The sequence below is a fragment of the Acanthisitta chloris genome, unplaced genomic scaffold (genome assembly GCF_000695815.1).
Source record: "Acanthisitta chloris isolate BGI_N310 unplaced genomic scaffold, ASM69581v1 scaffold9226, whole genome shotgun sequence".
NCBI classification, from domain to species: domain Eukaryota; kingdom Metazoa; phylum Chordata; class Aves; order Passeriformes; family Acanthisittidae; genus Acanthisitta; species Acanthisitta chloris.
This window is the reverse complement of record NW_008676641.1, coordinates 198110-225885: the sequence shown is the minus strand read 5'-3', so window position 1 is coordinate 225885 and position 27776 is coordinate 198110. Positions and strand designations below refer to the sequence as shown.

The following is a 27776-nucleotide window of genomic DNA, read 5'->3' as shown; positions in this document are numbered from 1 at the left end:
AACTCTCCTTCCTTGAAAACCTTGGGGTTTTTTGAGGATACAGAAGTGGCATTTTAGAGACCAAAATATTGCATGTGCACAAAATTAGAGAAGAAGATTTTAAAAGGTGGTAGGTACCAAAGGCCAGGATGATTTCTGGGGCATATTAAAGGGTGGGAATTTCCAGATCATTTCCTGCACTTAGACTTAATCTTGTATGAAATATCTCATTTTCTTTCTTCAGAAACATGATAAACATTTTAAACATATATACTGTTTGTAATGTTCATTTAAAAATGAAACAACTAAAAGCTATTAGACAAGCATTAAAAAAGTCCTACTCTATCCTACCACCCACATTGTAATGGCCATTCTCCACTTTTTCTTCTGTTATAAAACCAATGTCTGCATAACTCTACCTATTCATATAGCTTGTAAGTCAGTCCTCATCCACTGACAGCAATAACAATGAATCAGCTTTAGTTACTATTGCTCTAGTTTGGTAATTCAATACATTTCTATGATAATCAAATCCACACTGACGTGATGAGGATAACTGATGGTTCTGTGACTACCATGTCAGTAATCAAACAGTGTAACTTTTCCCCCATGAATTAAATAACTTCTTTCTTTACATGTCTTAATGACCATTTTCAACAAGGTGGTAGAGTAGGAGATGGTTAAAATAACAGGCACTTCTAAGCATAAGACAGCCCTTTGAAAAATACACATTACCAGGTGCTAGCCAGATTTGTAATTTGCTTCCAATAACTCAAGTCTATATTGAAAGTTAGCAAAAACATTGAAATTTCTTTTGCAACACCCCATAAATAATAAAAAAATATTTTTACAAATTGCTTCTGAATAAAGGAAAAAAAACAAAAGGAAAAGATCATGTGGAACATATTTATGCAGAAACGACAAGCAATTCAAGACGCAAAAGGCTGATCTACCATCTAAGCACTTAAAGCCATTAATAGGAATAATGATCTAACTCGAACATATGAATGAGGCTCAAGCATTACTTTCGCAGGGGCCTATTTAAATTCCTATGAGGTTTAATAGTACAAAAGGAAGAAGCAGTTTAAAGTACTAGTACATGCAGTGAAAAAAAGTCCTCAAAAATGCTGTTGAAAAAACATTAGAAATGCAAGACAGTAAATACCAAGGGTTACTGCTGCAACTCCTTTTGTAACACTACTGAGAGATCCTTTTGGAAAATGTCAGTATTTAAAAAATACCAAACTGACATATATGTTAGCAGACAAGTACCCCCACAAAAGATTTAAATACTTCTGGAAATTGAAATTCAGACAGTAAAAAATATGGTTTTATGAAGATTATGATCTTTATATCATTGTGGTTGTCCTTTAAATTTCTGTATTCCTTTCAACTATTTCAGTAAGTTAACTATAAGAAGCAGAACCTACACAATTACAGTCTCTCTTCCTTATGAATTTTACACTAATTCCCCTCTCTAAGCATCAAGTTTGAGCTGTCCCCTATATTGTATTTCATGCATTAGAATGAAAGACTAAATAAATTTATTTACAAAAAATATAGCTCTGTTGTTTTAGTGAGGAAGTATCCCCTGCCCATGTCAGGGGGGTTGGGAGTAGATGATCTGTAAGGTCCATTGCAACCCTATAATTCTATGATTCTATGATGCTTAAAATATTAACAGCAACAACAATTTTTTTCCTACACAGTGCAATTTAGAATGATCAGAGTTGTATTTTTCATTACTTAAGCAAGAAAAGCTATTCCTTTTTCAATTCATATATGTATTTTGACTAGTGTCTCAGATAAAATATTTTTTTTCTTAAAAGGGTAATGTTAAAATGACAGTGAAATCAATCCTTCAAATTAGTAGTTTGCTGAATCCCTCCAAGAAATTGTGTAAGGGCATTATACAGATTGACACATATATGATTTTCCCCTTCTAAGGGAAGAGAGAGCAGTCAGAGAGTCAGAAAGAAAAGCTGTCTGTGCCAATACTAGAAACTCTCCTTTCCCACACCCATTTTTTAGGAGCAGTCTGGTGGATTTCTAATTCTTCTAATCTTAATTTCTATCTAGAGTGAATGTAGTTTCAATTGGTTGAAAATGCCCAATTTGTGGTTTTAAAAGGATAAATGGAAATGTATAGGAAATGTATAAAATTCAGATATAGAAGCACGCACAGAAATTGATGTGATTTTGGACTTCATCTCTTCAAAATTTACTAGGCACAGCCCAAAGGAAAAAGATGCCTTAAAATGTTTCAGGTATCACTAAGGCAGTCCTGCGTCTGAGCCCTTTCTTGCCTGAAAGATGCTCCCCTGGCTTATTTGCCTGCTGAAGTCCTCTCCCTGAGCTCCTGTCTCCGTTTCCAGCCATTACCAGACCGACTCACTCCAATTCCCATGGCTGGCAGGAGGATCCCAGGGACTTTCCATTTGCCGTTATCCTTTTCCAGGCACACGGGGCCAACTTAACTTATACCCACACTTTTCCTAGGCTGGGGGCTGACGCTGTGGTCAGAATCACACGCAATGCAGCAGACATTCCCTAACCCCACATAAACTGCTGAAAAGCATTTCCCACCAGCTAAGGATCATGCGCCATATGCTCAAATTCCCTAGTACAACCCCTTTTCCTCCCTGGCCTCTGGAGACATTATCGTGTCATGTAACCCACGGAGTAGATATGATACAGCGAAGCACACTTGCACGTGATTGAAGTCACAGGCAGGCTGCTCTACAACATACCTAACATTTTGCTCCCTGAATACACAGTATTTTTAAAAGTTTACATGCAGATGCAAGCAGAGCAATCTCTCTAACACTCTTCTTTGTCAAAGTATTTTCTTTCCTCCCTTTTTAGCACTCTTAACAGGGAAAATAAAATCAAACCCAATTTTGCACAAAATCTGAAGGTGCAGAATAAGAGACAAGAATGAACAAAGATTTTCAATACGTCTGACGAAAAATTAGACTTATTTTAGTGAACATGCTATTGCTTTGACGCCAAGGGAAAAGCACTCGTCATTAGAGAAATGAATTGCTCAGCTGTTTATAAGCAAAAAGCTCTGGGGGAATTTCTCAAGGCCCAAACCACAAAGCATTGCAGGGTTACACAAACATATGTTGCAGGTGTTTTAGGGTAGACAGGTGGGAAAACCTCAGCTACTGAGAAATGCTCCACTTAATAGATTGTATCCAAAACTAGATAACCTCAATGCAACAGAGAAAAAAACCCAAACAAAACAGCAGCAGTGAATTCTACATACAGGCAGCAATAGACAGCAAAATAATCATCTCACTAGTGTCAAAAGCAATTTTTTAAAACTAATTTTTTACAATACATTAAACAAATTCTGCCAAACATTTATCTTTTTTTTTTTTTCCCTAAACTACTAATACTTAGAGCCTAAATCAAACAGCAGACTGAAGCAAACATAGATAAAAAAAGAGAAGGATAATGATGTAGTGTTGTTCTTTTCATTTAAACAATTATTTTTTAAGATCCAATTTGCTCCTTTCCCCCCTCTTTAGTTGACAGGGCAATATTAGATGTTTTCATAATTCTTATATAGCCTAAGACATTTTTTCATTAAAATTCCTTTCATTTCTTTCTAAAGCAAGTTGGAGGAGCAGATGACCCTAAACTCAGTAAGGACTGGGAAGTCAGCAAATGTCTACTTTTTCCTGCTACATCACCTGCGGTTCCCCTAAACTCAGTAAGGACTGGGAAGTCAACAAATGTCTACTTTTTCCTGCTAGATCACCTGCGGTTCTTTCTTCAATGAAGACTATACAAAGATGGCAAAAATCTGTGAACAGAGCTGAAATATAGCAGCTGAGATGTGGGTAAGGAACACAGTTTGTTCATTTCAGCAGCAGTTTTTCTATTAAGCACTAATAATTACTGTCAAGTACATAGTACTATCAATTATTACCTAATAGCCTAGAGAGACAGTTTCACCTTTCCTCTTTTTATACTTTTGCCAGATATTCAAGGAGCTGTCTCCACTCTATGACCAGACTTATACAGTATTAGTTATGACTTAATTTACGGAAACATATCACAATATTCTGTATACTAAACAACCATCCCATCCCAAAATCCAAAGCACCCAAAGCAAACACCATTCCTCAAACAAACCTTCCCTTTCAGCTTCTAATTCTCCTCTTCCCTCGTTATATCTTCAGCAGAACAAGCAACCTGCTGGAACACAGAATGCTCTTTCATCCACTTATGAACCACTGAGTTAAAATACTTACTAAAAAAGAAACAAACCCAGTGAGACATTAGAGGACACAAGGTGTTATTGCAAATTAGAAAGTGGTTCAAGGCCAACAGCAAAATAATATCTAAAACACAGGTCAATAGTCTGCATCTATCAAAGCTGTGCAAGAAAGCAGCACAACACAAAGAGTACCCTGCACAGAACTAATAAAGAATTTCCTTTAATCACAGGAGTCAGGAGATCTGTGTGCTAATACTGGTGTTGGCAAAGGAACACCATAATCCTCAAACTGGGAATAATGCTTCCTGTTTACATTTTTCAGAAGATGCTAAGGGGCTCAATCATGGAACTTGTTATTTACAATGCAATAACAGCATGAAGAATTATCATATTTAATTGTTTCTAAAGAAAATTAGGGAAGTCTAAGAATTATCATATTTAATTGTTTCTAACGAAAATTAGGGAAGTATTTTTTTTTTTCCCGCCAAAACAACAAAATTTCCCAAAAAGAACAGAAAAGGAAAGAAAATTCAGTTAATTGGGTCAAGGAAGGAAGAAACCCCTGAACTCTGATCAAGCTGAAATAAATTATCTCCTGTTTTGTTACGTGACAACCCTCCATTCCCCTGGCAACTAGAAATTTCAGACACCAGGAAGATATTTTAAATACCGTGCGTTATGGTCTGTTTTTAACTTCATACACACATGCTTTCTCTCACATGGGCATTCTATGACAAGAGATGAAGGACTGAAAAAAATGACAAGTGAGATTTAAAAATGCTTCAGTGACTTGACTGAAAGAAATTTCTAGTTGTGTATTTTGGCTTCTTGTCCTAACCGCTTGGGAAGCCTTTTTTTCCCTTTTAATTATAGTATTACAGCGTATTGCTTTTTAACAGGTAGATCAAATCCTACCAAATCAGCTTTTATTGATATTCTAGACAAAAAGACTCCAACCTGCCAACGTTCAAGTTCATAACCTGCGTAAAATCCCCATCTTGCATCAACAGGATCGCTTAAGTACCTTTTAAATCTGCCTCTTAATTTAGTTACCTATTTTTCAGCTGAACCCTTGGTTTTAAGAACTAAATTAACTAAATAGTGAGGTATAAATCTGACAGTGTTCAGCCCTACCCCATGACAGATTTATGCTCTGGCATCTTGCAGCCCTGCACGGTTAGGAACAGGAGTTTTACAACATTGTGGAGGAAGGCTCCAGGCTTTTGAAGGGAACACACAGCAAGCCTCGCTTTAAACCCTGGAATGCTCCAAATTATGAGATTTAAAATGTGACATCTTTATGTACAGAAAAGCTACCACATTATGGTTTTATTGGCACTCGTTTTGGACAACCTGCATAACTCACTGATGGCTTTGTGAGTAATGCAGTTATCCGAAGCTTATACTTACAAAACCCTTATAACCACACTTAGAGCATTATATCTTCTCCAGATACATGCCTGTACACAAATCTCACATATCAGTGAAAAACAAGAACATTTTAAGGTGCTATTTGGTTATTTCTGCTATGTGGAAAAGAAACAGATTAATTTATGTTCTGCATGTAATGTGCTACGTAAACCACTTGAAAAAGGTCCTCAGGGGAGTGAAAAAAGCTCATTCAGAGAGCCCCATGCATACACCACTGAATATGACATCCAATCTTTTCCTCTGAAACACAGAGAAAAGCTAAGGTCCTGGTGCTGCAGGACAAGCAACTTCTTTCCTTTTGGGATTCCAATAATGATGATCCTGCAGAGCCATTTTGATCACTACTGCTCCTTAAAAAGACAAAGGACGAAGACATATCTTCAAACTCATTTTCCATAAAAAGTTATAGCAAAGGATAAAATGTACCATTCCCAGTTCTGTCTTGACAGTATTTTGTTCTTTCAGAGAAGTGCTTCCCAATACAAATGTACTCAAATAGCCTTGATTACAATTAATATATTAATATTTACTATAAATTATGTAGCTACACAAGCAGCATATCTACATTTATAGCAGAGGAGACTGAACTTAAATTCCATCATAATAGATTGGATATGATTCAGCAGCTAATCTTTCATACATTATTGAAAAGCTATGAATCTATTTTTATATAACTCCCAGTTTGTGTTTTGCCAACTTTAGTCAAATAAATAAATTATGATATGGAGAACTTTTGATTAGGTAGAATCAAAGTGCTTTAAGTGCTTCCTTTTGATAAACTACCTTGCAAACTAGAAGTGATTAATTGAATTGTCAGATTGCACATAAGAAGAACCATAATCACCTCACTCTAACACTGTTAAATATATTTTATTAGTGTAATTTTATAAATAACATCATTACTCTTCAGGAAAGGGTCAGTAGCTTCAGATGACTTTTTAAACAGAAGTAAACCAATCATTTGAAAGAAACAGCCCCAAGAAATTCACAAGCAATAAGTTTTATTGGTAGCTACAGTAATTAAGAGCTTAAAGTGCTTCAACTTCTTGCTGTAGCATCAAGTACAATCAGAATTGCTTTTACTTTGCTACTGAGGATATCATCTTGCTCAAACAGAAGGAACAGTTTAAAAGTTCTGGCTTCCAAAGAGAACTTTATCTTCCATCTTGCCTCTCTAAAGTACCTGCTCTTAATATGACAGAGCTTATGAATTCCCAGTGAATATTAGTGGGAGTGCTGATCAACACAGGAGCATCATTCCTTCCCTCCTCCCAAGTTTTCCCCTACTGCCCCTCTGGCCTGTGATGTTGCTGCATCTCATGCCTTCTGATTAATAGGAAAGACACCTCAATACAAAGCATAATTAGGAAATCATGAGAGAAGATTAAAAATTGCAAATACTATTTTTTTCTTGTGTTTGCAATCAGCTGAATGTCTGTTCAGCAAGTAGTTGCCTTGACAATTTATTGAATAATCCATATGCTACTTGCTGTCAAATGTTAGTGGAAGGTAGAAACAAAGGTTCCTAACTCACCTTTAACCATTTCCTCTGAAAGATTCTGCAGCTCTCCACCTGCCCAGAAATCACCAGCCACACAACTCACTCCTCACTGACCTCAAGGCTAGTGACTCTCCTTCCTGCTGGGCCACACAAGATGGGCAATGAGAACAATGAAGTCACCTTGCTGGGCTCTGCTCTTACGGCCAGCAGTGGACTGCAGCAGCATCTTGCTTGGCCCCACACAGAACTGGGACAAGTCCTTTGCTTCTGCACCATCTTACCTGTGGTACAGCTTTGTCATAAACTGTGAGAGGTGTCACTGGAAGCTTTGCTTTTTTCTGTATTCCACCATATTCCTATTATTTTAATTGTAATGGCTGTTTAACTTAGATGGATTTGTGAGTTCTTAACTACATAACTAGCCTGTGCATGCAACACTAAGGAGAGAGAAACATTTGGGAACTGCAGCATCATTGGCAGTATAAGAGATCAGCTTTCTCCCTTGAGTGATGACTACTGTGTTGCATATGGTACTGCAGAATGAGAAGGATTCTGAAAGGTTTCTCATTTGAAAAGTCTTGACTAGATGACTAATCAACCACTTTCCAAGATTTTTTTCTTGAAAATACTGCTTGTGACATACAGGATATATTGTAGAAGATGACTATTTTATGGTGGGTCAATTAAATGGTTCAGGTATCAGTGGAGATTGCAATGAACTTTGAGAGAGAGAAGAAAGTTATTGTACTATGAGTACTGACCACATAGCCTTTTTATATTTTAAAATGCATAGGTGCACTGAGAATGAAGGTTTTGAAACAAATGTACAAAAATGAAGAGGATTTTTAATTCATGGCACACTTACTATTTTTATGTGGTACTATGGCAACATGGTTATTCCAAGTAATTTATCATTAAACTCTTAGCCGCCTGTCATACCCTTATTCTATTAATGAAACACAATAACTGAATATTTTAATCAATAATTCTTAAAGCAGAGACCATCTCCTTGGAAAGCACAAGTTTCTGATTTTAAGAATGTGAACAAAAACAAAGAATAAGTTAATATCATGGCTTTTGTATGTAAAATATATGTAATTCTTAGTTGTATAGGCCCACATAAAAAGGTTTAGCATGCAGTTACAGAAAAAACCATTGATTTATTCAAAGTGAGGTGTTTAGATTAAATTGAACTTTATTGTATTTGCAAATGAGAATGTTAGACCATCAAAAAGCTTGAGCTCACTACAAGGAATTGAATGTGGTTATAAAACCAGAGGTCGAGTAGAACACATTTTTGTCCATAAAAATCCATCTATATTGCATTAAACATCCAAACTCTTAAACTTTCAGAAATTAAGGCAAATTTCTCTGTGAATCACTGAAACTAAATGCCTTTTTTTTTTTGTTTCTCCTAAGTCCTTTCCTCCCAGATGACGAGACACGTAGTTAGCTTTTCTGGAAAATCTCGTTTCCTTTATTAGTCATATCTTATGTCAAGGCAACTCTCCTTTAAATACAGGTGACCTTACTTCTTCTGTCAGCTCACTGGGATATCCATTATCCCAGTTTCCTGATCACTTACTTTTCATTCACCTAAGCCCCCTAACGTATTATTGCTCCTGAAATATCAGTCACGTACTTCATGATCAAAACTGAAAAGCAAAAAGCAAATGTTTGTTCAGAGTCCCCCTCCCCCTTGCTGGTACCCCGCTAACGAAACGGACCTGCACCCCAGCAGTACTTCCGCGTGGAGGTACAAATTAATGAGCTGCTAATGCCCAAACAGTGCCAGATCCCAACTTCTGATTGGCTGCAATCTGGTCATTAAAGAGAGGTAATTAATGCCAGATTGCACACACAATGCTAACAAACAAACAAACCAACCCCAAACCTGCTTTTCTCCTGCCACAAACGGCAAAACAACAATACTGACATAACGGCAGTGTTCAAAGGACAGTTGCAGCTCTGCAGCAGCACCTCAGTTAATGAGTGTATAGAAAAGAATTTATCTGAAGAAGAAGAAAGTGAAACTCAACAGCCTTTCAGGCACATGAAACCAGCTTGGAGAAAACTCTGAGACGGTGGCAGCTACTTAAGAAGAAAATTCAGCTGAAAATAAATGTACAAAGAGTTTGGTTCAAAATTTCAGCAATGTGTTTTCCCCTTGTCACTCATTGCTCAGATTGTGATTAGTGTTAAAAGCTGGAATGCAGATTTCCCCGACTAATCGTTATATGAGTGATCATGGCCACATTTTTATTACTTAAGTTTTCTGGCAGTACCTGTAATTTCAGTCATGACGAACTAATATGAGTTCAGTGAAATGTCATGTATGCCATGGATTTAGTTAGAATTTACTATTATTATGTAGCCATTTTCAATGCCAGGAAATAGCTTAAAATACAATGTTGAGAAAATACCAGCAGCAGTAACTAGAATATTATTAGCATAAGTAACAAATTAATTCCCATCAACCAAGCACATTTTTTTTTTTTTTTAATTGATGGCTTATGATAAAAGGTGCCTCCACTGAATTAAGCTCCTAACTAGCTTGCTTAACAAACAGGGTAACGCATCGTGTTAAAGTATGTGAAAGCCAACTTATTTTACAAAAATGTTAAGAATAAATACAGTAAGCTTTCAGACAAAGGATAGTTGTCAGGTTCTTAGTATGCAATGCAAAACTGTAATATTCTATGTAGTGCTTTATTTTTCTAATAAGTCATTGTGATAAGGTTAACACTTCAACACAGAACAACATACAAATAAGAACACCCAAAGATGAAAATTACTTTGCTTATGTTGCTGTATTAGAATTTTATTTGCTAAAGGGTGAAAACAGATTTTCAAAATTCACAGTTAACTTAAAACAATAGTTTTAAACCTTTTATTCCTAGCCCTTGCTGCCTTCAGGAAGGAAAGAACATCTGGTTATTTAAGGAACACAATATGTTCACATTTTCTATGACTTTTGTTTCTAATTGGGTTTTTTAATTTTTTTTTTTATTTGAACAACTCTAGTTAGAACTATGTTTTTTAATCACTTTATATTTTTCCACTGCCCTATCTCCAAATCTCTGCTTCTTAATTTTGCAGCCTTTGCTTTGAAAATTAACAGTGCTCAATGGTTTTGATAAGGAAAAAAATGAAGAAAATTAGCCACTCATGGTGTATTAAATATGCAGACACACACCTTCAGTAAATGCTTTTGGATATACATAAAAGAACCTTCCCTTATTTTCTCATTTCACATACACATACTTTTAATAGCCCATTCTTCCATAAGAAGCTCTACTTTTATATTCAGAAGGACTATAAGTGCATAGAAGTTACTTTAATATAAATAATTGAGGCAATTATCTGTTCAAAGATTAGAAATGTGAAACAAATACTCTGCTAAGCAGGTTAACTTTATCACCCTATGCGAAGACAACAACACTGATGCGAGCTTTTCACTCCACATTTTCCTAAGAAGTGGAGCTAGCCAAATGCAGAAAAGGCTGAAATTCAATTATTCTGCATTGATCCATACTTATGCCTGTAAAATTAGTATCTCTCAGGCCCCCCCTCAGAGACAGGTGCATTACCTTGTTTTCAGCTATTACAGAAATGTGTATTTCTCTTGCGTGGTACTGAAAAATATCAGGGATGTGGTATCTAAAATGTCCTCTCATCCCAACTGCCAACTGGGGCTCACAAAGTGAAAAGGAGAGCTGCTGCAAGCATTAGGTTAATGGCAAGCACTAATTACTTTTCATATTATTGTTAATACTGGATAATGCTAAGGCTTCTGGTAAGGTTTCATTCTACAGAAGGTCAGGCAATTGTACTTGTCCATCACCAAGAAAAAAATGCCAGCCCCACATCTTTTAAGTATAGCTTTCTTCTGACATTTAGGCTCCTCTCCTGGTGATGACTGCAGTGAAAAGAAGCAAACAGAATGCGACAGGTTCAACAAGCCAAAGTTTAGCTCTCCTGATAGAGTACAAGACAAATAAGTAAGAAGGAGATACTTGCTGTGTTAGACCAAGGAAACAGAAGAAATAACAGATGTGCAAACCCAGATTACCTCCATAATCAGAAGTTATGGATGGAAAGGCCATATCAAGTCCATCTTAACTACTTCACCATTTATGACAAGATTATTCCTTAAGAACCTTTCAGTTTTATTCACATGCTACCAGCCCTTCTTAATCCAAATACCCCACAGCTTCTCCTCTGTGAGATTATCTGGCATTTACCAAGCTGCAAAAATAATACAAAATTCTATATGTATTAGCAGACCTGCAAGAGGTGGGTTCCTGTTTGTTCCTAGCCACGACTTCTAAACAGCTTTTCTTGTCCAGCGGAGGTTTAAAGCTCCAAGGAGCAGAGAGCTAGCCTCTCTCAGATATTTGGAACAACACTTAACATACTTGCTATGTTCAGCAAATAATGAAATAAGCCACTGGACCATGCAACAGTCTCCCATAGAAGAGTTCCCTGACTTCACATATCAAAACCCAAGTGAAATCCTGGAAGAAATGCCACACAGAACAACTCAGCCTTGGCTCAGGATAGATAAATTGCACTGAACCAAATGTAATTTCCTATTAGAAACCAGAAGCTGGTGATGGAGAAATGCACAGGAAAACATCAAAGAATGAAGAAAAATCATTAAGCACTGAATTTGCTAATCACCACTTACAAGTAACACTACTGACTAAAATCTCTTTGTCTTTTCTTCCAATCTCCTTTTATCTGTGCAGACAATAAGGGCAAAGTGAATTATCTTCATGCAGATAGCAAAAAAAAAAGGTATAATTTTCCCACTTATATTGCTATATAATCCGTGCACTGATCTTAGAGTCCTACAGCAGCCACAATACCTTGTTGTTCCCTTTCATTCTGTGCATTGAAAAATTTTGACAGACCTGGAAAATTTTTATGCATAGGTCTCATAGAACAACAAAAGTTCCATTTTGGAATTACGGAAAAAAATTGATTGAACAAACATATGCTTAAAGACACGTAAGTGAAACTTAAAATCATACCTAGGAAAAGATACTCAGGTACTCAAGTCATAGCCTTGAAAATACATTTCTTTCTCAGACCAGGAGAAAGATTCTCTTAGAACATTTCTCTAGAACAGTTTTACTTCCTTACTGTAAGAATTCCTGGCCTGTTTATGTAGACTCAACCCAAAGACCCAATGTAAAATGAGAAGTGGCTGGAAGTCCCTTAGGGCTCTTCATTCTCTGGAAAACACAGCTTCCTAACCTTCAGAAATTTCCCAAGCAGATAACTACAACTTGGAGATGAGGAACAACTGCAACTTATCGTATTTAAATTAACAAATCAACCACCACTTTTTGCATGAAAGAGCTTTAAGTACTCATTCACCTGAGAAAAGGGAGAACTACCTGAAAGAGATGGCAGCAACTACGTGAAAGGTGTATTTCTGAAAGGTGTTTGAGGCACACCTGAGAATGTTAATTAACACAACACCAAGGCCTTATGAGCCTGACAACTTCATTCTGTTGTAGACAAGAGCATAAAGAGTGGAATAGTGATCAGGCTTCTTTTGCGAGAAGTTGGTGGTTTGTTTTTGCCCCTTCAGCTGATAGTATATCTTGTATACTGCTTAGTGTGTTTTGGAGTGCAGCTGAATAATTAGTACTTACTTTATCTTTTAACATATTCCTTCAATAAATGACAGATTACATATTGAATTTAGTTTGATATCTTAGCAAAATTTTCCTCCCTCTGTATCTTTCCTGTAAAAGACATTTCAATCTTATTTTGCTAAGAAAGTACATAAATAAATGCTGGGCAGTTTGATTTCACAGACTGCTGCCAAAATCTTAAGAAAGATTCCTGAGATCTAACGTTGCAAACTTTCTTACGCACTGAAAAGATGATACACTTTACTTCTCATCATGAAAGAAATCTTTGTGCCCAAGAGGAATGAAGAAAGCAGCTATAAGCATGCAGATTTCTGCAAAAAACTGATATAGAAAAAAACAAAGACAGATTTTTTTTCTTAATCCATAGAAGTGTAAACATTGGTACTGAATGAAATTTTGCAAAGGCAGTCAGAGTGCAGAAGTGATGAATTTTTTGTTTTCAAAGGTGATGTGCATCAAGAAGATGAGGGAAATCAGACTTTACACTGGCAACCTAGTAATGGGATATGTACAAAGACAGTTCAAAACCAGCAGCACAAAGATCTGTGTACACAAATACTACTGTGTACAGCTTCATCTCACTTTATCCACTATACTGTGTTACTCACACATATGCACATGCCATTCTAAAACAGAAAGAGGTTTGCTCTTTTTTAATAGATGAATATATCAGACACTGTATGCTAGTAATATATGACATAAAATTTATGAATTTATACATTTTATTCAAGTAAATCTTTACAGATTGTAACACCAGACTCTCGTTTTTAATTGAAATCCATCACATAACTATTATATATTGGGCAGGGGTAGTGCTTTAAGGATTAGCAGTGATTAATCTGCAGAAATCCCATGAAAAAGGTCTTTCAGATGAAATTGCATGATGGTTTCTATACAGCTTACTAGGTTGTTATATAAAACATTACTGTTTCCGTCAAAAGTATATATTGGCAGAAAAGATGTCTGTGCAGAATACCAAGCAAAGGTATTCTAAAGATCATAAACATCTCCAGTTACCAGAGCTCCTGGATAACTTCAGAAAAGTAGTAGGATAGTATCCTGTAAAGAGCAAAGGAACTTGTTTCTACTCCTTGTTACCAACTCTTTCCTTCAGCCTTTTCGTCAAGTAAGAAGAAACATGAAACTATCATTTAGTTCCCCAAATGTAGGTTATTAGTAACTTCACAGCATTTAGAACATTTTATTACAGTGATTTATTCCCTGTATTTACAGAGCAAGCATCTCACCTTTGGATCTCGGAGAAAAAGTGCTCTTAGGATAAGGGAGTGAACATCTCCAATAGGTGGATAATGCATCAGAAGTCCCAAACAGGTCTGATAATTACTTGAAATCACTACAATGAAAATAAAAAAAAAAAAAAAGAGAAAAAAGAAATATTATGATCTTATTTTGATATTCCACAACATGACCTTTTGCAGTAGATTCATTACAGTTCAGATGCAGTTGTCTTCCCACACTGTCTCTCAGAACTCAAGCAGTGCTCAGAGTAAAAAAAGATATTACAGCATCAAACTTCATGAGTACACTTGGTCCAATATAATTAAGAACAATGCTAAACCTATGACTTTATGCCATAGACATTTATGTTAGCTTCAGATTTAGATGCCTAAATTTAGATCTCTGTAGCTGTGCACCTAAATCCTTCTCAAGTCAGTGGAGGCCAGGGAAATATACACACATATGCAAAATGATGTCAATAACTGCTTGTTTTCTCATAAATCAGAAACTTCACAAAATGTTCAGAAAAAAGGGAAAAGACTAAATTTTAATTTCATAAATACGTAAAAATATACCATTAACTTTCTTAGATTTTTTTTTACTTATTTAGGGATTTTTCAGCATAAGTTTATAATTTTGTTCTAATTCTGCTTGATTTTACCTGAATCTATATATTATCCTCTATTGCTCTTTGCCTGTTGTTATCTTCTGGTTTTTGCTTTTTTTTCCCCCAAATCAATCTAATTATGAGTGCAATTATTAAAGACATCTTTTCAGGCAGGTCTATGTAAACTACTTCATTTCTTTTGCACCATCTAAATCCAGGCAATCCATCTGCCACAGCTGTCAAAGCAATGCCTGTTAATGATGCTTCCACTCTGCAACATAAAGACAGCCTTCAACAATAGTAATTGTAAATAAATTTCTATCAAACTTCACTATTCTGAGAAGTTACCTGCAGTAACAAATACTTTTAATTAATCATAAACACTGAAAATACAAAATTATTTTGAATCAATAAATGGCAAAGTAAAGGACAGTTCTGTGGACAGAGAAATTTAAATCTTTTACTTTTTTTCTTTCATGTGAATAAGCCTCATATCCTCCTGCACCTTACCTCACTCAACAAGAGGATTATGGGGAAAAGATGCAGGACTGGGCAAAATGAATAATTATAATCTGTGTAAGGAACCACTTTATCATCTTCATTTCCGTTGCTGATCCGACAGCTTGTAATTTCATACATCTGCTTTCATTTGTAAAGCACTCACTTATCCTACTCATTCTTTATCTGTTCTGCCTGTTCTTTTTCCTACCCTTTGTTTTTCTTGTTCATATTCAGGTACCTGTTTTTTCTTCTTGAAGTCACAAAGCTGGCATAATGAACACAATACAATGGCCTCCGTCAGAGTTCTTTCAGAGGAGTATAATACGAGCACCACATAGTACATGCCCAATCACACTCTCATACGTAAATCAAATTTAAGATACTGAACTGCAGTTATGATCATGATGCCTTTTTACCAAAGCAAATAAAAACACTGAAAATTGATATTAAATGCTAAATACTTTTATAAATGATAGACACTAAGACTGTGTTTCTCTTGTGAACAGATCAGTATTTGTTCTATTCTGCAATGTTTTTAAAATGGATTAAAAATATCCTTTCTTTATTTTTCCTAGAAGAGTTCTTTGCTGTCTCATAAATAAAAGTAAATATTAAAAAAACTAATTTATTTCAATCTGCAGACTTGACAAAAAATCCTTACCAGCCAAACAAAGTTTAAAAAAATCCAGTGCATTAAAGAGGCAGACCTACTAACTTTTTCAGCTGTCCCTTTCAGATAGAAATCTTTACAGAAGAGAACATTGTTGCCAGTGCCCTATTTGCTGGGAATCTTGAGTTTGCTGAAACACTTCTTAGTACCTTTACTTTCAGAGTGATCCATCTGTTGCCCATGACCTGACAATGTGCGCTCACAGCCCAGAAAGCCAACAGTATCCTGGACTGCATCAAAACCAGCATGGCCAGCAGGTCAAGGGAGGTGATTCTCCCCCTCTGCTTCACTCTGCTGAGACCCCTCCTGTAGTACTGCATCCAGCTCTGGGGGCCCCAACAGAAGGACAGGGACCTGCTGAAGCAAGTGCCACAAAGGTGATCAGAGGGCTGGAGCATCTGTCCTGTGCAGACAGATGCTGAGAGATTAGGGGTTGTTCAGCCTGGAGTAGAGAAGGCTCTGGGGAGACCTTATTGTGGCCTTTCAATAAATTAAGAGGCCTATAAGAAAGACAGAGAGAGATACTCTTTTACTAGGCCCCACTGTGAAATGACAAGGGACAATGGTTTTAAACTGAAAGATGGTAGATTTAGATTGGACATAAGGAAAAAATTCTTTACTGTGGGTCTGGTGAAGCACTGGATCAGCTTGCCCAGAGAAGTTGTGGATGAACTGTCCCTGGAAGTGTTCTAGGTTGGATGGGGCTTTGAGCAATATGGTCTAGTGGAAGGTGTCTCTGCACATGCCAGGGGGTTGGACTAGATCCTTGAAGGTCCCTTCCAATCCAAACCATTCTATGATTCTTGTCTCTTCAGGACAAAATGTATAATATATAAGAGAGTGGGAGTTTTCTTAAAAATTATTAAATTAAATAACTTAAAATAGCTCCTTAAAAATATCTGCAAACCAAACCAAACACATCTTCTGTGGTGAGCAGGTCAAACGAGGTGATTCTCCCCTTCTACTCTGCTCTCGAGACCCCATCTGGAAAACTGCGTGTAGTTCTAGTGCCCTCAACATAAGAAGGACATGGAACTGTTGGAGCAAGTCCAGAGGAGGTCACAAAGTTGATAAGAGGACTGGAGCATCTCCCCTGTGAAGATAGGCTGAGGAAGTTGGGGCTGTTCAGCCTGGAGTAGAGAAGATGGGCACGAGACCTCATAGTAACTTTTCAATATTTGAAGGGCCTACAAGGGATCTGGAGAGGGACTCTTTGTTACGAACTGCAATGATAGGACAAAGGGTACGGGGTTCAAACTGAAGGAGGGGAAGTTTATGTTAGATATTAGAAAAACACCTTTTACTGCAAGGCTGGTGAGACATTGGAACAGTTTGCCCAGGGAAGTGGTGGCTGCCCCAACCTAGGCTGGATTAGGTCTTGTGCAACCTGGTCTGATGGGAGGTGTCCCTGCCCATGGCAGGGGGCTTGTGACAAGATGATCTCTAAGGTCCATTCTAAACCCTAAAATTCTATGATTCTATGTATCTCTGAATATGCATATCAGAGTTAAAAGGATTTTCAAGAATCATCTGTAGGATGAAGTTTCTGGAAGGAGATTCTGTGCAATGCAAATTTATCCAGTCTCAGCAGTGCTGAAGTTCAATGGGGAAGTATTTTACACTGTCCAGCTGCCTTGTAAAAAGCTTGGCGGTTCTGTACCTGTGCTTTTCCTTCACTCATTGGCTTAGTGAGAGCTACACCTGGATCCAAATTTTATTGTGAACCACAAGTTCTACTTCTCCAAAGAAGAATGGTATTGGTATTTCTAGGGTATTTTCTAGGGAAAGGAGTAGAGAAACTCCTCTACATACAGAAAACAATCTTACAGTCCTTGGATTAATATTTGTTTTTCAGTTGATCCAATAACCACTCCTGGATACAAGCAGCAATAACAGTGGTGGAAAGTCTGAAAACTCACTGTACTGTCCTCAACAAAACCCTAATTTTCTGACACAAGTAATTTCTTAAGAATGTTTGATGTCACTGATCCCGTATCCAGATGACCTCCTAACTCAGGAAGGGTGGGACTACTTACCCCTGCTGCTTTATGCATGGCTATGTTCTCTTTAGTAGGCCCTAATTTGAGTTTAAAATAGATAATACGAACATCTTGCATCATAACAAAAATAACTAATCAGTTCCTCAAAGAGAGCTGGTGGCTCCTTTATTTCCCTGAAAATATTCAGAGCACTTTTAGATTTGAAATACTATATACTAACAATGGCCATACCCATCTTCAAGTGGAAAAATGATAAAAATACACTTATTCTAACACTTATCACTCCAAATTAGCTCCTAGTGCAATAATGACATTAGTTTACTATGCAAAATATAGACGGGCCTTCCAGGTTTGTTCATTTTTGTTCTTCTTGAAGAGAAGTATATAAAATACGTCTATTTTTGCAGGACATCCTCCCCTCCATCCTGTTTTCATCAACAACTGCATGTATATCCACGCTGGTAAAACAGAAGTAAGTATCCATGCTTCTGATTTGACAGAGTAAAAGAAGTTTTGCATTAATTTTTCCAAAGAAATAATTTATTAAAGCTCATCGATATTCTGATACACAACTCTACATTTGGCTTGTGAGGATTTTCACTCCACAGATAAAGCTTTGCTTGGATACAGGTGTAAAACTGAAGAGAGCAGTTTACTGAATGGTTGTGTACATGATAATGTATCTGCAATCTCTAAAATATATGAACAATAATTCAATAATCTAAATGTTCCCTTCTCCTTGAAGAATACATTGTTTCAGTAACTAAAAATAAAAATGAAAATATAGCAGAAATAATACTTTCTTAAAATCATGTCCTTAAGAACACTGCAATAGAGCAAAGAAAAAAAAAATCCATCAATTCCCAAACCAGCAACTTCTTCCCCAGCACCAAATGTGTTGGTATAAAAGAATCTGCATAATTTTTAAACTTTCAGATGCTTTCAGTACTGTATTATAATTGCTTATATTTGACATTTTTATAACATAATATCTTAGGAGCTCTATTATTGTTCCTATTGTTTCAAAGTTTTTAAACTAGAAATTTCCTGATGGCTTATTTAAATTAAAGATGATTATAATCATGGGATGTTTTGAGCTAATGTTTCCTTTCAAATAAAGAGAAGCGTTTAGAAACTTGTTTTATTTGAAAATGTTTTTAAAAATATTACAACACAACTCTGAAGTCTGTTCAAAGCTCAAGTATTATCAACAACAAAAAACGAGGAAAATGGCAAACTCTTCTATTACAGATATATAAGAAAAGCTTTCTTTTATCAAATCAAGAACTATGGATATCGCTATAGTTTGAGCTTGACTTTGGAAATATGTTCAACTTCACAGTATTTATGGATATTTTGCTTCACCATTCTATTATGCTTACAGTGAGTAACTAGGTCCAGCTATAGAGCAAGAAGTTAGTTATTACAGACGCATTCAATGTATGAAGTATTAGCTGTCCTGATGAGATGACTTTGCCTCTCATTTGGGCAAATGTACTCCAATGTAAAGCTATTTACTACTCTATTTACTAAGCCTGGGGAGTTCAGAGGAAAGAGGGAGACTGATTTCATACAAATGCCTGGAACACATTTTTAGCTCATATTTTAGTTAACTCATACCAATACTTGTATATGAACACCACAAAGCAAAAGAAAACAAAACGAGAACAACCTTCTCTCCCCAAGAAGAGAGAGGGTGCTTACAAGCAGAGTTTGAATGTGTTTTTTTTTAAAAAAGGTAAACAATGACACAAAATGAAATAATGATTCTAGGAAACATTTTTACATGTCTCTTCACGAACAATGACACAAAATGAAATAATGATTTTAGGTAATATTTTTACATGTCTCTTCACTACATAGCTCTATCAAAAATTTTAAGATTACTTAGTTTACTGCACATAAACAAGCCAGATATAGATTGCAAATCATAATAACCTGGAATCAGATCATCCTGAAACAGCAGCATTAATTTTGAAACATCTGAACAGAATTAAATGTCCACTTCTTTGAGAGGAATGAAAGGTAGCTCTATGTGCTGCATGTTTATTAAAAAGTAATTAAAAACCACATGAAGGCAAGCAGTGGAACGACATGTACGTGTAAAGTACCACGTTATATTTTCAAGATTGGGACCTAAAATAGGAACCACAGATGTTGAAAACTTCCTGTGTCCTAGAATACAAAATTGTGTCAAAGTTGTGACCTTGTTATAACCTAAAGCTTACAGATTGTATATACTTAACTCTGAACAGCATGCTATAGAATTCATATACTTAATGACAGCCATGCATCTTGCTGCAAATTGCGCACATTGTTGCGGCAGTTGCATACAGAATTTTTTGCAGAATATGATGGGACAGAAAGAAATGCCTCAAATAATTATTTGTTTTTCTCCTCCCATTCAAAATTATATAAGCTAACAACATTTTAATGATTTCTTGTTTGTCCCAGCTTCATATATTTATTGGTCATCACTAAACTGTAAGAATTCACCTGTGCACATATTTCGGGTGCACTAAACCAAAATAAAATAAAACAAACGATAATTTCTTAAAGATGCCACTCTTGCATAGAATAAACAATATTCTGTAGTTGCTACTCATCCTTGAATTTCCTTCAAGGTATATTTTTTAAAATTATAGGTCATTGTCTTGTGTATTTTCTCCTTTCTCACAGGGGAACAGCATAAATATCTTCCTAGTGTCACAGGGAGGCTTTACTCAATTCATCAGCTTGGTCAGAAGGTGGAGCTCTATACATACCTGTATCTCTCACAGCACATCAAATCCGCAACTTCATATAAAAAACCAGAACTACTCAGAAAACAAACCTGCGTTTAACTCCAAGATATAATTTGTTTCATAAATACAGCAGGCCACGTCTGATAATAAATGGCTTTTCTCCTAGTATTTGGAACGATTTTCAGTATGTTAAAAAAAGTCACAATGAAATTTAGGGGTTTTTTTTAAGTTCTCTTTTTCTTTTAAAAAATAGATTTGCATTCTTTTAAAAAGATTATAAGATAATTGATACTTACAGGCATCTCTAATGTATAACAACATGGCTACAAAAATGTAGTCAACTAAATTCAGGGTGATACTGTCAGCAAATAGAGCATCCCAGACAACCAGAAGGTCCTGAAGTGGGAATTCACGTCCAAACAGGAGCCTTACCCATCGCCTGAAAAAAAAGGAAAAGTTTTTATTGGTATTTCTCTGTTTTATCAAGTATAGTAAAGTCAGGATACATATCCCAGGATCAACTACAACCCAAAATGTTTTACCAGAAAATTTGGCAAAAATTATCTGTGACAACCACTTAACTAGTTGTATTTGTGAAAATGTTACTCCACCTACATCAAAGAATGTACACATTACAGACTGTAGAAGCCTCACTGACTATTATTATGTTGGTGACCCTCAAAAGACAAAACATATAAATCCTATATACCATATTTTTTAGCATTTAATGTGACAGTGATTTAAGATGAAAGGGAACAAATGTTATGCAAGAGTAGCCTGGATCATCAAAAACAGGAGGGTGAATCCAGTAGTTTCTGAGAAGTCCTGAAAAGCCCAGTCAAGTGAAAGCCAGTTCAGAGGCAGATGCCAAACAGCAGTTAAAATGGACCAGGTCACATGTACTGTAAAGGGGATTCCTCCCTGTTATGGATGACAATGTTTGCAGCTCTATGTAAAATATGCTGTGGATGCTATTTTCATTAAATCTAATTTAAATATTTACCAGATTTAATGATAATCTGCATGTAGACTATATTGTTAATTCCTGTTCATCTCTGTGCTGTTTTCATACCTAGCAAAATGTGAAAATCCGTCATATTAAATGCAATATTTGCTTGAAGCTGGAAGCTTGAGATGCAGTAGAATAAAATTGTTTCTCTAGATTTCTTATTTCTAGTTCTGTTTCTTACACTGACTTGGTGACCTCAAGAAAGGCAATTCCCTTCCCTACTCCCAAACAGATCCACTGGCTTTGTACCTTTTTAGGTAGGATTATCTAAGGTCACATTTGAAAGAGCTAAAGAATAGTTAGTAACATTAATCCTGAAATAGTTATTACGAAATGGACTTAAAAATAATGAATTACATTTTTAGCTGGGATATGCAAATAGCTACTACGCATGTGGAATCTGTTTATTCAGTGGCAAGAAAAGATTGATTGCAAATTTCTGCTAAGCAAATTAAGTCATTCTTTAAAACTCACAAAAATTTCTAAAAAGGCAACTAGAAATTTCTTCTTCAAGATTAGTTTCACTTGTAAGAACTCATGTTTAACCACTTTTGTTCCAGAATTCATTGTTGGTTTAAGGCATCTGGGATTTTTTTTTCTTCTGATTCCAGTAAATGAAAGTTCGTTTCTAGACAAATGAATTCCAATACACCAGTTGAGCACAAGCTTTGAAGATAGTAACAATCTGTACAAAAAGACTGTCTCTTATAAAAGAAATTCAAAAGGACTATTTTGTGAGTCAAGGTTTTGTTCACTAAACTTTTACTCCCCTTGCCACTGGAACCATATGTACAGTCCACAAAAATATCCATGTACAGATTTAGAGATCACTACATAGAATCTTTTCCTTAAAAGACATGTTCCCTTTTAAAAGTTAAAATAAATGATTTCAAAAGGCAGCGTCATCTTATCCTCATACCAAACATTTATGTACTAAGGGCTTGTAACCTTTAATGCTGGCACAGTAATCACAAAAGTCACAATATTCACTATGACAAAACACAAACTCCGTATTTCCATCTCTAATCAAACCCCTTTCCTATATGGACTTATTTTCAGGCCTCACAGAGAGGAGCCAGAAGAACTGTTGCACAAAAGCAAGGCTTAGCTACTGCAGTTAATACCACGTCTGATCTGTCTAAGGGATTTTGCTATGTAGTGGCACATTACCCTGCAGTGCCTAACCTACAGGAGACTATTATCCTATGGTGACACAAACATTACCCCAACTCTGCGTGAAGCCTATTACTTGCATTAACAACCCCTCCCACCTGTAAACCCACAACTTTCAAGTTACACAAACTGTTAGGCACGAATTTCAGCTAAGCTGGAAGCATTTGAGCTGACTTTGCTTGCAACTGCTGAAGTTTCATTCAGAAGACTTGCTAAGAGTCTAATACACTTCAAGGGAAAAAATACACCATGGTGTAATGGGATTTGTTATTAGTCTTTTATTAGAAATCTCTTTTGCTTCTTTACTACTTCATTATGCAGTGTTAATCGTTTGTAGATGCAGGTTTATTCTGCTCAAGCCGAAGTCATTCCTTTTTTTCTCCTGCTTTTATATTTTCTCCTGGGAAAATTAAATCTCAGTCCCCAGAGATATCATGTTTCACAGATGTTGACTGCTGAAGAACAACTGGACTTCCTTTTGCAACCATAATATTACCGTTAATTATTTGAACCTTCCTGTCTTAAACGGAGTAAGCAATTCACACTGTTGTAAATGCATATATACTAACTGCTCTCTTATTTTCTTCGGCAGCATTTAGCTCACAGCATCTATAAACTGAGGACCCTATTGCCTATGAACCATGCTGCCATATGGCAGGACTTCACTCAGCTTTTATATTCATAAAAAAAAGGATCTTAATTCTTTAACAAAGTGTCCACACTGAAAAGCTGTTGTTCAAACTAACATGTTTTTATTGCTTTTAAAAATATTTGCCGAGAATTTAAGGTACACTTAATAACTGCCTTGGACATGATAAACCTTTTCTTCTTTTTTCTTTTTTTTTTTCCCTTTTGAGATGGCTGTCTATGTTTTAATTATTGTTCTGTCCTGTTAATCTTGGCTTACATCTGTTACACCTGCAGACTGTGAGGCTCACAATAGTATATCTTTTATCACAGGCGGTAATACAATAATTCATATTTTACCAGGCACACTTAGCAATTAAAATCTACAAAAAAACCCAGCCCAGATTCTTTAAAGCCATAATACACCAAGGTACTACTATTACTATGTTGTAGAATATGTAACTGTATCTTTCACTTATGATTCCTATATAATTAAACCAATATTCTCAAGAGATCAGTAATTACTAGCGATAGATAATGATTCCTTAATGACCTTACAATATAGGGAAAACAGGAGAAAACTGTGCTCTAGTAAAGCCATTAAATAAGGCAACGATCCAGCTTTACGAGTTTTAACTAACATCACAACCATTGTGACTGAGATTAACAGGACAATTCTCCAAGCATCAAAATTTAACTTATGTTATGTGTTACATATATGTAGTTGCTTATCTTCTCAGTCTTCTTGGAAGGCAGAGAATTCTTTAGAGAAATTAAGTAATCCCAAGAATTGGTTGCACAGACAAAACAAACCTTTGAGGACTGTTTATGAGGCCAAAACAACACAATGAAATCTGAAATAAGAAAAACTGTAACACCAGGAAAAGAGAAAGCATGGCTCCGAAGCTACTTCTTAATGACTTGATCTAGGACTTGTAACTCGCCAACAAGGTGCCTAGAAATTTTACTATTACGAGCCCATTTTCAATAATTTATACATTAGTTAAACCCAATCTTCAGTACAATTTCCACTCCAAGCATCTGCTCGAAGCTTGATTTTTTTTATCCATTGATACTACTAATTAGAAGAAGGCTAAAAAAGATTTTGCTCGTGCTTAACTTAAATCAATTTTTTTTACAACTCAACTTATTTTCCCCCCAAGCATTTCTAGAATCAAAACAACAAGGTCTTTGGTATTTCTTTTTCACTGTGCATATAAAAAAAAACAAACCGAAGTCCAAATTTGGAATTCTTTGTTTGACACAAACACATTAGAGTGAAGAGAGCTCCACAGAGCACATTTTGTTTCTTCCTAACTGTTGCCACCAACCAAAGAACACTGCTGCCATCCCATCCTGCACTCCAGCCACATCCTCCTTCCTGCATGGGAAATGGCAATACCCTGCAAAGGCTAGTGCCACTTGGTGGATGTGATGGTGGAGAGTGCTCTTCCTCTGGTGTCCAGTGCCTGCAAGACTCACTAGTAGGAGTCTTACAGAGAAAGAGAGGGTCAGTAGGATTTTGCAGAATGCCATTTCATTTTCAGTGCAAGTTTTGATGCTTTTTATTTTTAAATAAGAAAATTATTTAAATGGACTGTAAGTATTGAAAAGAACACCATCTTATCAAAACTAAGCACTCGGAAGCTGAGAAATGCCAAAATTAACATCAGTTGTTTACTGACTGGAAAATGATATGTAAGCTCTGTCTCTTTAAACTCTGTCATGAATTATGTTCAAGCAAACATTTGTAGCCAGTGCAATTTACTATGTAAAGTCATGGTCAATAATTTAGGAGAAAGGGTAGACAGACTTGAGCTGTGATCTGCGACATTTGTATAACACTTTCAAAAGAACTTAAAACTGTACAGAAGATGAAGACTTAAATAGTTCAATGCCAGCCAGTAAGCACTACTCTGGGCAGACTTGATGCCTGCACTACAATTTCAGCGGCCGATGTTTCTAACCTATGGACATTGAGGGGGCTGCAGGTGAAGAAGGCTGTGTACCACTGTGTCTGTCCTCCTGCAGAGGTACCCAGTAGCAGGCAGGGCAAACACAGGGGCTACTGCTCCTGCAGTAGTGCTTGCCAACACTTGCATGGATGAGAACGGAGAACAAACAGAGCTGTAAATACACAGCAAAAACACCCTTAAAAGACAACATTTGATTCCAGAAACTCTCCCAGATTTGGCAGTTGCCAAAGGCAGTCAGAGGGGAGACAGGCAAGTTCAATCAGAGGATGTGTAAGGTAGCTCAGTTTCTTTTAATGACATGAAGGAGGTGAATCAAGACAAGCTTTAGCAACATTCCCACTTAGATCTGTTACACAGTCCATTTCTCCAGTGCTCTCTTCTATTAATAAATCTTGTTTTTATTAAGACTCCCGTGGCTTTATACAGTTCAGGATTTTGTACCGAATGTCCCAAAGATACTCATAAAACCATGATACAGGACAGAGAAGAAACATGCCTGAAGTATAATCACAACTTGTTCTTTCAGCTACTGTTCCACAATCCTCTTGTGAAAGGGCAGTACTGCTTATGGTGCATGAGGAACTCCTAATGATCACAGATAAGGAGAAATGCAAAACAGCTAAGTCTAACAATTAACAAAGTGGCATTTCTAAGATAAACAAAACCTTATTAAAATCCAATATTTTGTCAGAACAGAAAGAAGCATGTGAAATCCCAATAAAGCCAAAAAACTGGTATAAATTATGTGGGAAGCTCACCAGACTTTCAGGGATTTACAGAGACTTCTAATGTGTTCGATCTAAACACTGAGAATTTTACACACAGCATACCCTCATATGCACACCACCCATAAATGATGTACAGTGTGATATTGTTACAGCATATGCTCCATTTTTTGCTTTAATCTACTTAACTTGTGAAGGGAATGAAAACAGACATCTTGCTAGAAGATGTGTTTACTTCAACCATAAATTCAAATGTTAATTCTGGATTTATTAGATAAAATTATGTGGCCTTTGTCATTTGAGAAGGCAGACAAGATGATCAGATTTTCCTTAGGCTGTAAAACATTTAAATATTATAGATCTCTACCACATTGTCTCCAGCAGTGTATGCTGATTGTAAAAAAGTGTGTGATAAGGAGGGAAAAAGTGTGTGCCAGCATCTAACACATCGCTCAGCTTCTCCTTAGAGATAATAGCAAGTATATAAAAAGATTCTTCTTATGTGTGTCTGCCTTATCTGTTTAAGTAATTTTAGACTTCTATGTGGACTACTATTCTGCTAGAGAATGACATATATGCTTTGATGTGACCGTGACCTCGGTGCGATTGTCCTGTCCTGGAACTCCCATGCAGGCTGTTCACTTCATCCACCTTCTCCTGTATTGGCTGTGTGAAGATCTGGTGGATCGTTGCATCAAATGCACAAATCATGGCTGAGTGGCTGGGTGGATACAGGGTAGGTTATTGGGTTTTTTTTCTCTGTTTCAAATTCTGTTTGGTTTGTGGTCACATCCATTCCCTTTTAACTTTTACATAGTTAGATTAAAAAACTCTCAAAAAATTATTACAATATCCACAGGCTTTCCGTTCCACAGCTGACACTGGAGCCTTAACACAAAGATAAAAAATAGGGCATCTGAAAACAATTCAAATAAAAATGAAATTATACATTTACATTATAGATTATATGTGTTTCAAGCTCTAGCATAGGTTTTCCTGTGAGAAAATAAGTATTTAAACTTAAAAAATAATGATAGTTATTCTGGGGAAAAAAATTTTGATTTGCCCTATTGAGACTTCCTCCTACTCAACATATCCTGAACTTTTTAATAGTAAATAACTTATGAAACACAGACTAGTGAATCTCTTTAAAATAAACATCTTCAATTTGATTTTTGCTAATAAATGACACAAGCATCTAGTTCTTATGTGGATTATTTCCTTTCTCATTTGGTTTCCTTAAGATTACTGGCAAAGATTACTCAGTTTTGCATTTAAGAAAAAATCTTTGTGTTTTTGAAAACTCTACGCATTTCCTTATTAATGAAGGTTTTTCTTTCAAAAATATGAATTCCTAATAACTATCTGCCCTTTCTTGCTGTAATTTACCCTTCTTTGCAAAAGCACAAACTGCTGCTTTAAGCCAGACCAATTCAACTATACTCACTTGCAGAGATGCACTTAATAAAAAAATACAAAATGTCACTTCTATCCTCAAAATGGTTAAGGACCCAAGGAACTACAGACCAGCCAGCCTCACCCGGATCACTGGAAAGATGATGAAGCAGCTTATCCTGGAAACCATTTCCAGGCACATGAAGGACAAGAAAATAACCAGGAGTGGTCAGCAACTGGCTTTTCGTGACACTAAAAACTTCAAAAACAGAGCTAAGAATGTGAATCTGTTTACAAGA

General features: G+C 36.2%; 1 protein-coding gene across 1 annotated transcript in view; it reads right to left on the bottom strand.

Annotated features, from left to right (window-relative positions):
• The window catches only part of TBC1D5 (TBC1 domain family, member 5), a gene marked incomplete at its 3' end in the record, with an annotated part of 132983 nt that overhangs the window by 6312 nt on the left and 98895 nt on the right, over positions 1–27776 (bottom strand). The window contains exons 12-13 of the mRNA XM_009076223.1: positions 20869–21011; positions 14059–14165 (exon numbers count right to left, since the gene is read on the bottom strand). Coding sequence (XP_009074471.1) covers positions 14059–14165; positions 20869–21011 — 250 coding nt within the window. The remainder of the gene's footprint in view (positions 1–14058; positions 14166–20868; positions 21012–27776) is intronic.